The 17,198-nt window shown below is 41.1% G+C and overlaps 1 protein-coding gene across 2 annotated transcripts in view; it reads left to right on the top strand.

The window, feature by feature from the left end:
* Nucleotides 1-17,198, top strand: part of TBX15 (T-box transcription factor 15) — a 115,678-nt gene that overhangs the window by 74,227 nt on the left and 24,253 nt on the right. For both annotated transcript variants that reach the window (XM_064410357.1, XM_064410356.1), the window contains exons 2-5: nt 4,486-4,699; nt 12,410-12,511; nt 14,259-14,430; nt 14,789-14,956. In XM_064410357.1, the coding sequence (XP_064266427.1) occupies nt 4,608-4,699; nt 12,410-12,511; nt 14,259-14,430; nt 14,789-14,956 (534 nt within the window). In that variant the 5' untranslated portion in view covers nt 4,486-4,607. The remainder of the gene's footprint in view (nt 1-4,485; nt 4,700-12,409; nt 12,512-14,258; nt 14,431-14,788; nt 14,957-17,198) is intronic.

Below are 17,198 nucleotides of genomic sequence, written 5' to 3'. Positions count from 1 at the left end.
CCAGCAATTTGCCTGTAACAAGGGATAGTGTTTTAGTATTTCCTCTGCATTATCTGTAGGGAAAAACCTACTAGTCTGGAAGAGTTAAGCATTGGCATTTCCCTGTGGTGACCATGTCTGTCTCCACAAAGACTGAAATGTTTGTGTTTTCTTTTGGCTACACATCACACCACAGAGCAGCAGAAATAATTGGTGAAAACATCAGAAACAAAGAACATAAAGAATGAGCAATACTGGAAATGGATAGTTTTAGAAAATATCTGAAAGAATGGGGAAATTAAGGAGGCAGATTGACACTAACTGTGCAGTCAGCAGTAGCTCTGGAGATGTCCACCTCCATAGCTATGGTACAGCAGGAAGGGCCCTGCTTCAATCAGACAGGTGAGAGGAATGGTCTTGTGAAGAAAAACAGTTATGATCAGAAAGTGCAATGGGTTCCTGTAAAAGCAATAGGGAAGATTTTGACCTGAGACAGTCCCACCTGAAAGCCCAGTGAAATACTGAGATTTAGAAATCTCAGTTGCATCTACTCCCACTTTTGTTAGTGGTCATTGATGGATGAGCTGATTGTAAGTATTATTTCTCAAGGACTGTAACCTAGCAAGAGGAAATCATAAAGCTACTCTAATTGCTGCTTGTTTAACTTATGCCTAAAGTGGCACAAATTACAGATTCTTGAGGGTTGAAAGAGATCTTCAAAACCATCTACAACAGTCAAACTTGCACCACCATAATCACCCTGAACCATACCCCTAAGTGCCACATCCAGACACAGTAGGGTTGCAGCCTAACATAGTGCAGGAGAGTCAGCATTCTTGGGGCAGTATTCTGAGAAAATCTCCCAACTCTGAAAGGAAGCCATGTCACGGGGGATCTGCATTTCCCTCTGATGGCACCTTGAGTTGAGAGTGTGGGCTTTTGTATAAGGCACCTCTTAAAGGAGAGACAAATACTGTTATCACTTTGGAGCTAGAAGAAACTACAGGTAGCTTATCTTCCTCAGAAACCCTTCTGCTTGTCCTTCAGTCATACACAATATGTAGCAGCAGCCCCAGGCTGCATCTCTGGGTGCTCACAGTTTTACATATCATGTTGGTGCTTCAGGAGCTATTGCCTGCTTTCCCTTTCCTCACACCAATGTAAAGTAAAAGTAATTTCTCTGAGTTTTGCAAAATTGCACCCCACTGAAGCTGGTGTGTGAAGAAATCAAGTGTCACTAGGGTTGAATTTCATATGTCAGATACACTTAACCTCCCCTAAATCCCTAGGTCTGGACTAAGTGTCTCCAACTGGATGACAACCTTCAGGAGAGCTTAGCTCAGGAAAGGCTGAAGAAAACACAAAACAGGTCTCAGTGGCTATTGAGTCTGAACTAAGAGCAACAACACTAGTGACTCTCCATTTCCAAAATTTTTAGAAAGAGAGGTAGTTACTGTTCTGTGCACTAACTTGGGGGTAATGATTGTTCATAACCCAGGGCATAAAGTAGCATCCCTGGGGAAAAAACAGTTCTATTCTCCTTTGTGTGGTACCACATATTTGGGTAGATACTGGCTTATCAGTAACTAGTAAATTCCTTTTGCAAGTTTTGATTTGTGCCAGGATGGAAGCTTATATCCAAGGTTATGGCTCTCCTTTGACTTCCATAATTAAAGAAAGGCCCCTCCAGAAGTCTGTAAAGTCAGAGGGATGATATCAGTATAAATCAGTGAGAGGGGACTTAAGCCTCTGATACTTAATTTTTTGCAGCATACTATTCTAATTAATTCCCAGGGATTCCCAAAGCTCCAGCCAGATGCCCAGTTTGAAAGGCTGTCCAGAAAATGCTGGAATGAAGTGGGGACAGCACCTAGCCAAGTGCCATCTGTTGGCCATTTACCATACTGCCTCAGAGGACAGTTTCTGGGTGCCTGAACCAAGCACAGATGATGTGGTCTAAACCCTTCTCTTCAGATCCAGACCTACAGTTTAGTATCTCATTTCAGAAGGAGGGCTCCTCTTTTCCCTGGATGCAGTCCCTTCAGACTTCCAGCGTAGTTTATCTTCAAGTTGGACATTAGGACAAATTCCTTCACAGAAAAGGTGATTAGACATTGGAATGGGTTGCAGTCACTGTCCCTGTTAAAGGAAAGACTGGGTGCTGCACTTAGTGCCATGGTCTGGTTGACATGGTGGTGCTCAGTCACAGATTGGACTTGATGACCTCAGAGGTCTTTTCCAGCATAATTGATTCTGTATTCTGTGATCTTGGAGAAGATGTAAGACTTCTGGTTAATGGTTTAGGACATGTGCGGGTATACTAACAGATCTTACTGCTACTTGTGAAGTATCCTCTGTCTATTTGTTGTAGGACAAATTGGTTAACCATTCCTAGGGAGACCTGAGCATAGTGACCCCTTCTCATGCTTACTTCTCCAGTGCTTTGAGGTGGGATAATTTGAGCTAGAGGAAGAAGATAAGGTTTGCTCCTGTGTCATTGGTGTAGTCTCAGCAAATGTCCCAGCACCTCTGTACTGTCAGGTTGACTCTCTGTCCTGTGGCCACAGGACCCCAGGAGATTATCCCACACTGTCTTGAATCACCTTGTGTGTAGGATATTAGTTTTGGATGTAGAACTGGTCTCCATGTAACAATCCTCTATGCATAAGTTTGTGCTACTCCTTTAGAGGGATGGACCTATTATTGCTTCAGCCTGAGTTGGAAGTCCATGGGAGACATAAAGAGCACGCCTTTCAAAATGGATTTGGAGCAATAAGTACTGAAACTTTCTTGTGTCCTGCAGTACTTCTGCATTGTACTGGCAGATTGCCTAAATAACTGACAAGGCTTACTGAAAACACCCTCAAACAAAATGTCCACTGTCCAGTGACATCACCTAGGGCTCTCATAAAAGAGAAATGCTTCCTGATGACACTTGGGGCTGGAAGTTTCTCACAAAGTATGAGTCAAACAGTTTATGTCCATACCACAGCAAAATGGATTTTCCAGAAATGTTTCCATGTGGCAGGAGGTGAGGATGGCAGTTCTGGGGGTGGATCTGCACTGCCTCCTTCTTCTTAACCATAGCCTCTTCTTGACCTGCACTGATGTGCAGGCTGCTCCAGGAGACATCTCTCAGAAACACTGTAAACCTCAGACTCAGCCTCCACGACCCCAGGGTTGTTAAAGAGCTTCTGGCATTTTCTTGGTATGGAAGGAATTTTACATGCCATGATTTAATCACATTTTTAGCACAGATTGTTACTTTTTGTCTCCTTAGGTTTTCTTTGCAGACAGAGACACCTCTTTCTTTCTTCACATGCAGAGAACACATGTAAATATCTGTCTTGTTCATTCACTGTGATGATTTTACTGGTGTGAGCAATGAAGACACTCTAAAATATTGTTTCTGTATGTTCTTTGAGACCCACAGAACTCTTCTTGAGCCATTTAATGGAGCATTTCAGGCAATTGTTTTATTTTCCTAAATATCATCTATATAATACGAGTGCAAATCTATTAAAAATAAAGTTGGAAATATAAGCACATTGCTTTGCAGAATGTATTGTGAGTTATTTTGATGCAACTTGGGTGTGCAACACTGCTATTTGCAAAACTTCATCTTAGACCTCTGTATGAAATTGAGGACTGAACATATACAACATATATACCTAATAAATACATTCAATATTTTTGCAAAGAAATGGCTGCCTGACTCAATCTGCCAACCTGGATTTTTAAACTAATTGAACCTCACATTTTTGTTTGTTTATTTTTTGAGCAAATCTTCTCCTCCCCCATACAGGTGGTTGTGTCATGGGATCTTTTATGCAGTTTGCTTCAGTTGTTTCCTTGGTAGCATATTCCATATGTTTACGATCACCTTTTTTTGTCCTTTAGTAGCCTAGAGCATTTTCTTCACCAAAAGCTTCATGGGTATCTTTCCAGGAAATATCATTGTTCAAAAAAAGGTTTATAGGAGCAAATAAAACACATTTCCAAAATAGTGCTGCCAAATAGCAAAATAAAAAAAAAATGTTCATAGTTTTTGATTATGAAGATATTAAAGGGAATAAAAAACTGTGTTGTTTAAAAATAACCAACTCTTTAATAGTACTGCAGGAGAATATTCAACTAAATGGAATGTAGCTTTCCAGCAAGCCCATCTTATCTTAGACTGAAACAACAGGTTGAATTAATTTTTTTTTTTCATTTCTGTTTCTCATCTATATTTTGCACTCCCACCATTGCTTGCTACTATTTATATTTTATGTTAAGGGTCTTTTTTTTTTCAGCTGTTTCTAAAATTTTACAAAAGAAGCCAGATATCATGTTGGAAACTCAAAGTTCCAAATCAGGCTACAAACCCCATACATATACGTGCCATATAAAAGGACACTCTACTATTCTTTAGCACCTCCTCTGTTGACTTTCCTTCTCTTCCCTCCTCTTACCCCTCCCAGCAGGTAGAACTGAAGGGTCTTACCTGGCTTCTTTACTTTGCAGACTCAGAACAGAGCACTGGGTCAGACACAGAGGTGCTGGCAGAAAGGACATCCTGCTCATTTGGATCCCATTCTGACCTTACATCTGGTGGCTCAGGCCCTCAGCCTCCTCCACCTTCATCCATGGAAGAGATCCAGGTAGAGTTGCAGTGTGCAGACCTCTGGAAAAGATTTCATGACATTGGGACAGAGATGATCATCACAAAAGCAGGCAGGTAAGACATCTCTGGCTTTCTGTCTAGTTAAAAAAGAAATCATAACCAAACAAACCAATTTTTATTTCATTGTTTTTGTTTAAAAAAAAAAAGAAACTTTTTTTCCTCTTCTTGATAATCCAAAGGGATAAACATGCATGAAAAATTAAATGGCTCTCTGAGTTTCTCATCTGTGTTTCTTATTAGCTTTCTTAAGACAAGTGAAGTTGGTTCATATGACTGTTTGAATAAGTGGCTCCAAAGGAGAACTGGCAGCTGCAGGAAACCATTGAGGATAGTTGTTCCTTTGTGCAAATAAATCAGGAAACAATCATTGTATTGTTGGCTGTACTGAATTTAAGATGAGCTATAAATTTGGGGGTGACCCATTTCGGTCTTCTTTCAAGTTTACATAGCACTTCATAAGCTTATTGATTTAATCTCAAATATAGTGAAATTCAAACTCACCTTTGCACCAAATGAAGTCTTCCTGCAGCTCTAAATAGATGCAGTGTTAATGACTTCCTGTATAAAAAATGTGCAAGCCTAATGTTTGCCTTTGCTATTCCAGTGATACCATGACAGATGAGGTTAGAAAGAGCCACAAATTAGCCAGAATTTTAAAAAAGCAAAACCTCATTATTACAGGTTAGCCAAGGGGAAGATCTTCACTGCTGACAATTATTTAAAAATGGCTAGGAGTGTGTTTGCCAAAACACAACCTAGAGGTAGTTGTAAATTTCTAGATGTCCCAAACTAGGATTTTTAGGCACGTTTGCATTGGTAGGCCGTTTCCTCTCTTTACCTAACGAGGTTGAAATTCCGATCGACACGGAGAAGGAGAACATCAGCACCACGGACAGAGCCCGCCAAGGCGCGCAAACACCGGGAGTGCCCGGGAGCTGTCCCCGCTGTGCCACAGAGAGGGAGCAGGGAAATTTTACCCAAGTTTTGGGGAAAACCCAGGGTGCTCTATTGTTTACAGCATTGTTTCATATCTGTGCTATCAAAATTTGTCAGAACAGCTCGACTTGTTATTTCACATTCTTGTGAAGTGAGCGCTGTTGCTTTCTAGCCCCAGAAAGTCCAGATAATTCAAGGAAAGTTACACTGGACAAATAACCCAGATGATTCCTGAAAAAATATTATCAGAGCCAGATTAGCTCCAAGTTTTAGATTTCAGTGGCAAAGGAAGCATTTTTCACCAGTACAGAATGGGCTGCTGGTTTTGACCTTCTGCCTCAAATGGAAAAGGCAAAGTAACAGGAATGATACCACCTGCTATTGTGCAACAGCTCCTCTCTGGAGATGTTAAAACAGATACAGAAAAGAATTATTACCCTCTTTTCATAGGTGGTGACATCGAGACCTAAACAGATTAGGGGATCTGTCCAGCATCATTAAATTTGGCACTGGAAGCATCAACTTCCTTCTTTCTGGATTTATTGTCCTGGTGCCTGCACGATGCTGTTTCACAAACTGAAAATAAAACATTTATTACCTGTTAGATTAACTATGATTAATTCTATGATGATATATGGAATATATAGTAAAAGCAGCATAAATATATCTTTGCCCACCAGTTCAAACGAAAATGGCTGAAACTTAGTGGTATGAAGAGGATCTTGGCAGCTCACACATTTCTGAACAAAGTAGCTGATCCTTCTGACATCTTACAAGCTCCAATGTGGATAGTTTTTCCACTTACAGAATATCATGTATCACAATAGAGTCATAACTTCCCATGAAAATCATGCATTTGTTATAATCCTAAATAACATTCTTTCTCCTTGAAAGGAGACGCTTGTAATTACTTGAGTCCTGATGGGCAATTGTTACATTACTGCCCACAGAAAATCTATGTAACTACTAAATAGATGTGGTTTTTGATACTTGATGATGTTCTTCTCCAGAAGTGATGTTAACAGTATTGGAGCACTGCTGGTTTTTCCTTTTACTGTTGACTACATTTGTAGGTTAATCATTGCAAACCACAATAAAGAGCTGGGCAGTTTCTTTTAATACACCTGTTTATTGAGGATGGTCCTTAAAGGTGTGATAGAATTTACAAATTAAATGGTTAAACAGTTCAACAGGTTAAACAGTTTTCTGTCAGAGAAGATGTGTCTGTGAGGAGAGAGAGCTGGATCTAGCAGTCCTGATTCTCCATATGGGATGCATGATACATTATGTGTCCCAGAGATTAGATTTTATTATTTCTGGCATAGATAGCCGAACTGGTGTTATTTCCTGAAGATTTCCTACTACTTATTCACATTGTTAGAGACACACAGAGTAATTTGCATCTGCTTCCTTCCCCACAGAAGATTTTACTCCTGTTGCTTTCTCTTTGGAAACCCTGATTCCCATAAGGCCTTCTTGTTTTGAAAGCCATTATAATTACAGACTCAGTTGCCTATAACTACAGCTGCTCCTTAATTTTCTATGACTTTTAAAGCACTGCCTGGTTCCTGCCTGTCCCCACAATGTCTCTCTGCTCTTGCTGTGTAATGCTAATTTCTAACCTACGTTCTCATTTCAAACATAGTTATGGGGCTATATCCTACCCTGCATTTTTTGACTTTCAGACTCCTACTCTCACTCATTTCTAATTCTGCTTTGTTGTTTTTCTTTTCTTCATTCTGTATTTATAGATGTCTTTTTTTTGTCTGTTTCCATAAACCTACTCCACTCCTCTTATAACTCTTCCTCTTTCCTTTCCATCAAAGCATTTTTATTTAGATTTTAATCAGATGCTTATAAAAAGACACCTTTTTTCCTTGTGTAAAAGATGCAAATGGCTGTCAGCTGCAGTCATTCAAATCTGCAGTTACCTTTATCTCCTTTGAGTTTGAAAGAGAACCTTGAACTCTGTAGAAAATAAAATAAGTTCATCTTAAGCCCCAGGTCATACTGATTTGAACAACTAGTCCTAAAATAAATTTTGACTCTTTTTCTCTGCTCTCCTTTACTAACAGTGATCATAGTGGCAGCATCAGTGGAGGAATTTGAAACCTTTCCTACATCCTACAGTCCCTACCTAGTGTCCATGGTCACCTGAGCTGCAGGGGTAACTGTTCATTAACTGATGCATGGGAGTGCTGCCCAAAGTGGGGGAAAATGTGCACTTATTCCTGAGGGAATACACTACAGGGAGTGCTTGGAGTCCTCCTCTGGAAGGCAACAGCTGTTTATGGAGGTGGTTTTATGAGTGCTACCATACATCCCAGCACATCCAAGAGGTATCATTCTGGGAACAGTGGTTCTACCTGTAACAGAGCCGGGATCTCACCTCAACAATGGGGGAATGATCCCATCTGTCCTATCACAGTTATCATATCTGTGCTGCAGGATGGCTCAAACCAAAATGCTGATGGCCAGGATGGGTAGTTAAACTGGAAAAAGCCGTCAGTGAGTGAAACAGGTGACCTTGTCCTCTCCTGGCTTCTCTGTGCCGCCTGACAGGTTAAGTGCTACTTTGTCTGCAGTCTCTTCGCCTCCCTGAAATCATGAGTCTGAGTTCTCCATAGAATGTACTCATGGCTGTTTACATAACCAGGTGTTAGTTTTCCTTTCCAGTGAGGAAAGATGGGTCCCAACATGCTCCTCAGTTAGAGAGAGCAGAAGAGATTTTGTAATCAAGCTCTGTTGATGCTGAAGGGGCCCATGGAGTGGACTTCTCAGAGCAAAGGCTGGCAGGCCCCAGCTAGCAAACTGAGTTTTAGAGTTCCTGGCCCTTGTGAGCCAGATAAACTTGCTCCAGCTTCCAGAAGAATGTCCCCTTTGGGAGCAACTGAGAAGATCTGTTGGTCTCCCTCTCCTTCATAAACAACAAATCCATTTTCCACCAAGCTCTGCCCTCAGCTTTTCCTCTCAAAACACTCATCTTCTACATGATCCCATGCTGCAGAGGGAAACAGAAGTGCCTTTCCTTGCCTTGCCTTGCCTCCACTGCCTTGCCTTGCCTTGCCTTGCCTTGCCTTGCCTTGCCTTGCCTTCCTTTCCTCTCTTTCACTCCTCACACATTTTTTTTCTCTAAAGAATTATACATTTGGCATCAATCTTAGATGCAAGGAAATATGAGATATGAAATAACAAGGACAGCTTCAGGTTGCCCAGTAAATTCACACACATTGTGAACACTGCAGACCTAAACCAGATTATTTTGCAGAGTTTCTCAACCCGATTATTTTTATGTCTGGGAAATGACTATTCTATCTATATTTTTGTTGCAGTTGAAGAGCACATGCTTTCATTTTAGGGTTTGCAATTAATAGATGTCACCCTTATACAAATCTTATACACCCTTATACTTTTATCTGAGTTCCTAACTTAAGGGTAAGAAACTGAAGCTTTATTATATTGCGGAAAAAACCCAGTTCAGGGATATATCTATGATCCTCCTCCCATGACCAGTTTTCACAAAGTAAAATTAAACTATATTTTAAAAGAAAATTTTAAATACCACCACCAAAAGATATACTGCCAGCTGCCACAACCAACTAATTTTTTGTTGTTGAAAGTTCCCAAACATGGTTCTTAATATGAGTACACACCTGTGCTGGCAAACACTTTTTAACTAAGTTCTAGAGATATTTATTATCAGTTTTGATGTTCATAAACTCCAATCTCATTTTGGAGAAAACCAGAAACTGAGTAGACTGAGGCACATGGTTGTTGCTAAAATGCTTTTTGAAACACTTCTAAGTGGTCCTAAAGTAGTTATAATAACATATTTCATATCACATTTCCCCTACAAGGGTACTGCATGTAAGTTCACAGTCTAAGTTTTGGTAGAGTGTTTTTCTGCTGAGTGGTAAAGCTAACATATAAATAACTTGATCATCCCAAACTGCTGCTGATATAAAACCTCCTCCTAAAACATATCAGATGTCATCACATGTTCCCTATGAAAAGAGACAGCCTTCGTGTCTGTAGCTGTTGACTATGAAGCTGATACCTTTCTAGATGAAAGATTCTTGGCTGTTTATTAATACAACCATATCCAAATGGCCTGAATTCCTTCCAAACCCTTGACCCTCTTGTTTTCTACAAGGCTGGTGCCTCTGGGCAACCAAGAGCCAGCCAAGAGGAAATGCAGAGAACAGGGACTTTACCAGGATTATACACGAGCACATCCCTAAGTCTCCACTGTTAGCCTCTGACTTTTCCATTTCCCGCTTTCCACACAGCACTGCTGCTGTAGACCTGCTGTGACAGTTCCAGGCCACATCTTTATGGCAAAGAAACCTAAGTTACTTTTATACCCACAGACAAAGAAAAACAGTAATAATTACAAAACTTTAAAAGTACGCTTAAACTTTAGAGAAAGTAGTGGGATCAGCTGAGCTCTCTCTGATCATTTTAGAGATTAGCCTCTAAGCCTGCTGAATGGTCTGTGGTAATCTTTTACAAGGCATTTCATAAGCAAACAACCCCACAGGCTATACTGCAACTTTACACGGGGCTGCAGATTTGGAGAGAACTTTTTGGGACACACAGCTCATTCAATTTTCCCAACACAGTGTGCAGACTTAGACCCAAAGAGACTCTGATTTAATCCTGGGTTTCTCATCAGCCCTCTGAAACATGACCTACCTCTTTAGCTGCTCCCAAGCCACCTCTCTCTAATTAAAGAGAGCTGGACTGTAAAATGCCACATCCTGTACCCATTTGGCTTGGCAGATTTAATGAGCCATTGTGGCAGAAACAAGGTAATACCCTCAAGCCACTGAAGACTAATCCATTATTCCTTCCCCACCTCCCCCCGGTCACTCTACTAGCAAACTCACACCATCAGTTGCACAAATTGCTCTCTCCTTGAAGGGTTTCTGCAGACGATTTTTCTGACAGTTTTACATCTCCCATAACTCGGGTTAGCTGTGCTGTGGCAGCTGTGGGGCAGTGCTCTCCCCACCCCCCAGGATAAATGCCCTTTTCCAAAGCAGATGCAGTTACGAATAGGTCAGCTCTTATCTTCTCAGTGTGGCCTGAAATGAAAGAACTGTGGGTAGGGCAAAGGCTGAGCATCCTCCTCCTTCCCACACTCTTCTGCTATATGGGGCTTGGCTGGGAAAGAATGAAATAGATCCTCATGATCACATCCCTGTAGTGCAGAGTTTGAGAAACATGCCTGGAGATGTTGACACAAGCTCCCCTGTTTTCTTCCTCCTCCAGGCTGTGCTCACTAGCAATACTTTGAGAAACAGAAATGTTGAAAGGAGAACTAAATCTTCTTCTCTGATATTTCACTGTTTCTCATTAAATAGAAGGGAAAATGTCACAATGGTTTGTAGGGATGACTCCTAAAAACATTTCTTGTACACTTTCCTACTATTTTAGCATTGTGATTTTAAATTGCCCTTTAATATCCTCCCTCCATCCACATACTTCCATCCCTCAAGATATGTCTGCTTATCAGAGAAGCAGAATATAATGTTGTATAAGCACACAGTATTTTTGGGGTTTCTTCTACCAAAGCTCTGTATTTTCTAAGCAGAAGTCATTCAATTGAGTAACACTATCCTACAGGACCTCAGTTTAATTTTTTATCAGATAAAGGCTAAAAAGTCACTTAGGTAGAGCTCAGGTCTGGGTCAACAGTCAGTGAAACAATGCAGGATTTCTTTCAGTGCTCTGCTCTGATTCCAGTGTTGCTCAATTCCTTCTGCACGTCATTCAGTTCAGCTCCTCAGATTTTATGAAGGTGTAAAAACACCACATTAGTTGGAAATATAATATGGCATAAGTAATTCCCTCAGCATGCTCTTTGAGGGAGGTGTAGAGTAGAAATTGGTCTACTGGCCACCATAAAATTTTTAAGAAGGAGAAATTATGTTACAGCCACACTAACACTAACACGCTTTAAGGTCAAAATTGCTCTGATCTGTTCTCTTCTGAAATAATTGCCTAGCTACAAACACTTCCACAACAGTGACTGTGTTTAGCAGAGCTTAACTTGTGCTCAGACAAGAAGAAAAAGGCTGGGAATTTTTTTTTGTTGGTGTAGAGTACCTTGTCTATCAGGAGAAAATGCTTAAGATAGATCTGGATCATATGGCATAGAAAAGACAACATCTATTAAAAAGATCACACAAAACAGTACCAGGACTTCAAGGAAGCCATGACATAATGCCAGTGTTTCTGTTGAATGTGAAGTACATTCCTAATGAACAGATTAATTTGAGGGATGATTTCCTTAAATAACTGTAAGCATGATAGCCACAGGATCTTTCAGGATAATGCATTTACTTCAAATCTTACCTCAGTACTGTCAAACTCTTTACTGAAATGTGACATCCTCAAAAAAAAGAGAACTAAAGTGATCCTGCATTTAATGGAATATGAGAGAAGAATTACAGGTGGATGGCCAGTGGGAAAAACACAAGGTAAAAGGCACACTGCCCATCCTAGGAATGCCTTAGAGAGGATAATTTGTGTGAAGCATAGCAGAACTCTCTGCTAGGAACTGGGAACAGAGTGCTTGACTGTGAGCATCTTATCATTACTTCCAGGTCGTTATCCTGTTACTCCTTTTTCTAAGTGGGAAAAACCTGAAGATTCAAACCACTGCCAGCACAGTCTTTTCTACCCACATCAAGCCCAGAGGAGTCATGCCAAGGGCTGGGCTGTGTAAAGTAGCACGCTTGCAGTGCCAGAGAGAGGTACAAGGAGCCTCCTCAGCTTCCTTATTCACCCTTTTCTTCCTTATTTCTATTCTTATTTTCCTAGGAGAATGTTTCCAGCCATGAGGGTGAAAATTACAGGCTTGGATCCTCACCAGCAGTATTATATTGCCATGGACATTGTCCCTGTGGATAACAAGAGATACAGGTAAGCTTTTCAGGGGCAGAGGTAGGAATCTTGTACCAGCTTTACTGTCAATGACAGCCTAGGAAAGACACCTCCATTAAACACCATTGCAAAGTTGTGCTGGAGGAAAACCTTTGATTTGCACCAACAAAGCTGATTTGACCAGAATCTTTAGACACATACCCAGAGTTTTAATACATTCTCTTGCACTTTTCGAATGAAATCTTTGTCTTTTCAAGTAGAAGTTTTTAATTGAGGAGATCCTGTCATGCATTTCCTGATCGGCATAATTAACAGTGACTGTCTGAGGGAACTGATAGCTGGAGTTATCAACAGGGGGTCTGCAGCCCCAAAATCTACTTCCTCAAGAAAGGAAGGGGCAAGGAGCAGCCAGGCCCCTCAGATCTGGCTTGAACTGGAGTGGGTGATTTCTGTTTCAAAAGTGCTCACTGTCCAGCACAGCAGCCTCAGTGAATATCGGTCCCTGACCTACAGAATGGAGTCACTGAGAAACTTTCCACTGCTGAGCTAAAGACAGGAAGAGGAGATTTCTCTGATATTAATGGCTTTCTGATCTTAAAAAATGCTCTGGAAAACTCATGCTCCTCTGCATCCCAGAAAACTCTCCAGACTGGTGTGATTTATGTATTCTTATTAAAAGACCCCTGAGAGTAAGTCTCTTCTCCAAATAGTCTTGACTGAACCACATTTCAAGGATTCAGAATTGAACCTCTGCTTCAAATGCTAAATACTACATTTTTGCTCCCAAACTGTACAGACTTTTTTCTCAGGAAAAATGCTTTTCCTGGGAAGCAGAAAGATAATGTTTGATACTCATCTGGATGTTTTTCCTCTTTCTAAGAGCGTGGTTCTAACAACATTGCCATTGAAAATACATTTATTTTCTTACCCTGCTTGGCTTGTGCGGCCACATAGAGCAAACTAACAGGAAAGGAAAAGACTTCTCTTTTTTTTTTTTTTCTTTTTTTCTCCCCCAGTTTCTTGTGACAATACAGAAAATTAGTCACTGTTTGTAGGTAAAGACTGGAACATCTTAGAGCTGAGTAGAGACCCAAGGAGGGGCAGCACAGGGCAGAACTCAGAGGAACTGTTTGAAATACCTTTGAGGGAAGGAGCTGCAGGGCAGGAGAAAAAAATATGTTGTCTAGGCAAAGCTGTGGTAGAGAAATTTATGGCATATATAGGATGGCTAGATCAGGAACAAAAAATTAATTTTTTCCTCTAATCCCAATGTATGTAATACTATATGGAATTTCCTTTTTTGCAACATTTCAAACAAGAAATTCTGTTTTATCAATTGTTTTACTGGTATCTATTGGATATTGCCCATTCTGGGTGACGCCACATGTGTCTTCCAAAGTCTGGTATGAGATACAAAGCAGATTTCCAGAAATTGCTGGTATTGGGGTATTTATTAATATTTTCAGAGAGGACTTTGTTTAACCGTATTTTCCAGCCTCTTACTCTGGCTGAGAGAGGGTTAAGGATTTGAGAAGGCACATGTGGCAGAGTTTTACAGGGAAAATAACTGCAAGGTGGTTTTAATAAGGAATCAAGTCTGAACAAGTGGCTCAGGGGTAATCTGGCTTTCATTTAGAAGGTAGGAGGTTGCAATAAAGCACATTCTCCCCTGACTGCAAATGAGAGCTTGGGGTGCATGAGGGTGGCAGGGGTGGGGGAGCCCTGGATGTGTTCCTGCAGTGAGTGAGTGAAAACCTCCCTTAGCCACCTACCTTTCCTCTTTCAGGTATGTGTACCACAGCTCCAAGTGGATGGTGGCTGGCAATGCTGATTCCCCAGTGCCCCCAAGGGTTTACATCCACCCTGACTCCCTGGCTTCTGGAGACACCTGGATGAGGCAGGTGGTCAGTTTTGACAAGCTCAAGCTGACCAACAACGAGCTTGATGATCAAGGCCATGTAAGTTAGAAGTTAATCCTGGTGCCTGCTGTCCTAGATTTGCTCCCCTCAGACTTGAAAGGGTGCTGCTGCTGCTTTGATGCTCCTGTGTCCTGTTGGGCACACATGTCTGTGGTTGCTTCCAGATTTATGGAGTTTTTTTTTTGCTATTTCAGTGCTTTTCTTCAAAATGTTGCCTGACCCTATAAAGCACCTTTCTCTTTGCTCACAGCGCAAGCTTTATCTCATACATGCTTGTAAGAAAAGGATAATTTTCTCCATATTAACTCTTACTCAGTCCCTGCATTCTTGTACGTCTGGATGTTGTGCAAATTATTTTTTTGGGAAAAAAGTCCTTTTTCTTTTGTTTTCTCTTCAGATAATCTTACATTCAATGCATAAGTATCAGCCTCGTGTTCACATCATCCGCAAGGATTTCAGCAGTGATCTTTCTCCTACAAAACCAGTTCCTTCAGGAGATGGGGTGAAAACCTTCAACTTCCCTGAGACTGTTTTCACCACAGTGACAGCCTACCAAAATCAACAGGTAAATCCTTCATGCTCCTTTTATGGTGTGCCTTCACAAAAATGTCAGTGTGCTCTTTGTGACTGAGACACTAAATTCTCTGAGCAGCATAGAAAAGTTACATTTAAAAAAAAAAAAAAAGGAAAAAAAGAAAATATAAGAAGAAAATGTTTGCTCTGGGGTATTGTGTAGACATGACGTATTTAGCCAGGAAACCACCTTGATGATAACATGGCTGTAGGTTTTACTGTAAAATAAGTAACTAAGATCAACTGTAAAGAAGTGTGTTGTGTTCAAATTTCCTTGCTACCTCATAGTACAAAACTAGAGTATCTTGTCTTCACTATAATTTTAAGGCAGTACAGCTATACCTCCAATTTTCTCAGAGACAAAGCAGTTGGGTTTTTTATAGCAGTGAAGGAAAAAAGTTTTAAGGAAGCTCAATCTCATCAGTTTGTTGACAAAATAAGCCTTTGAATGCATGCATTGCATATAAACTGAAAATCTCATGCACGCATGTCCTGAGGGATAGGGGTCAGGTAAGGGGTCAAGTAATGTACCTGAAAATTAGGAAAGTAAGCTTCCAGTTCTGCAAGGAGATGGTCAATGGGATCTTTTGGGAGCCTGCCATTAGGAACCAGGCATGGAACAGAGCTGGCAGATCTTCAAGAGAGTCTTCCATCCAGGCCAACAGCCAGCAACCCCCAGGAGCCAGAAATCAGACAAGGAAGTCAAGAGAGTAGCATGCCTGAGTAGGGACCTGCTGGGCAAACCAGATGGAAAGAAACAAATGCACAGGCAGTGGAAACAGAGACAGGTACCCTGTGTAGGGATTGGGTGAGGAAGGCCATGGCAAAGCTGGAGCTAGACCTGGTAAGAGATGCAAATCACAACAAAAAGGGGTTCTAGAGGTAAGTTAGCCAGGAAAGGAAGGTTGAAGAAGGTGTACCTCTCCCTGATAACCAATGCTGGAAAACTGGTAGCAACTGATGAGAAGGCTGAGGTACTTAACACCTTTTTGGCCTTAGTCTTCAAATGAAAGAGTCGTCACTTCTCACATATCTTGAGAGGATGGGCAGCAGGACAGACTGGGTAAGCAAAATGCTTCCCACTGTAAGTAAGGATCAGAAGAGAAGACTTTGGGGTGATATAATTGCAGCCTTCCAGTACCACGAGGGAGCCTACAAGAAAGATGGAGAAACTTTTTACAATGGCATGTAGTGACAGGATAAGAGGAATGGTTTCAAAGTGGAAGAAAGTAGGTTTAGACTAGGTATTGCAAAGGAATTCTTTACTGTGAGGAGGGTGAGGCTCTGGCACAGGTTGCCCAGTGGAGCTGTGGGTGCCCCATCCCTGGAAGTGTTCAAGGCCAGGTTGGATGGGGCTTTGAGAAACCTGGTCTAGTGGAAGATGTCCCTGCCCATGGCAAGTGGGTTGAAAAATATGATCTTTATGGTCCCTTCCAACCCAAACCATTCTGTGATTTCATGATAATTTGTGTCTGGTTCAGGTCTTATATAGTTTCCAGTGCTGAGACTTAGTACTGACTTTAGATACCATAAAGAAAAGATGTTGCTGTAGCAGGATCCTTTCTCTAGGGACCTTGACTTTGTTAGTGATCCACACTTAAACTAGACATCAGTTTTCTGGGACTGAAGGACATATCAATACTAAATCAGCTTAAGGTAGATTGCAATATTTAACCAATTTTAAACAATTGCGAATTCTAACAATTTAGAGAAATGCTACAGAGTTTTTTATTTTGCAATGTATAAGAGAGTGCAGGTGTAGACAGTGCTCCTGGGACTACTTTTTATTCTTCTCATGACTCCCAGCTTTTTTTCTCAGTCTGGTATCCTTGAGCTGACTTAAATCAGATTCCAAAATGCATCAAAAACTTTGCAACACACTGGTGGGTTTGTGATCATTGCAGTATGGGAAACTTCCTGCTCCCCTTGCCCAAATGCAGATACTCCACAAATGTTGACTGTAGATCAGACAAGGAAGGAGGATAGGGAAAGGAGAAGAAATGACAGGAAATAAGCCTGTCATTCTTCCTTAATGACCAGACTTATAAGACATAATTACACAGGGAGGGAGATGATAAGGGAGGGATCCCTGTCAGGGATTGGCACCATAAGCTGCTTCACCATAAAGAAATGCTGACATTTCTGTCTCTCTGAATTCCAAATGTTTGGGGATTTTGTTCAAAAAGATTTGGGGGACAATCACATTTTTGTAATACCCGTAAGGAGATTCTGGT

The sequence above is a fragment of the Passer domesticus genome, chromosome 2 (assembly GCF_036417665.1).
Source record: "Passer domesticus isolate bPasDom1 chromosome 2, bPasDom1.hap1, whole genome shotgun sequence".
NCBI classification, from domain to species: domain Eukaryota; kingdom Metazoa; phylum Chordata; class Aves; order Passeriformes; family Passeridae; genus Passer; species Passer domesticus.
The sequence above is the reverse complement of the archived record's forward strand: the minus strand, read 5'-3'. Positions and strand labels throughout refer to the sequence as shown.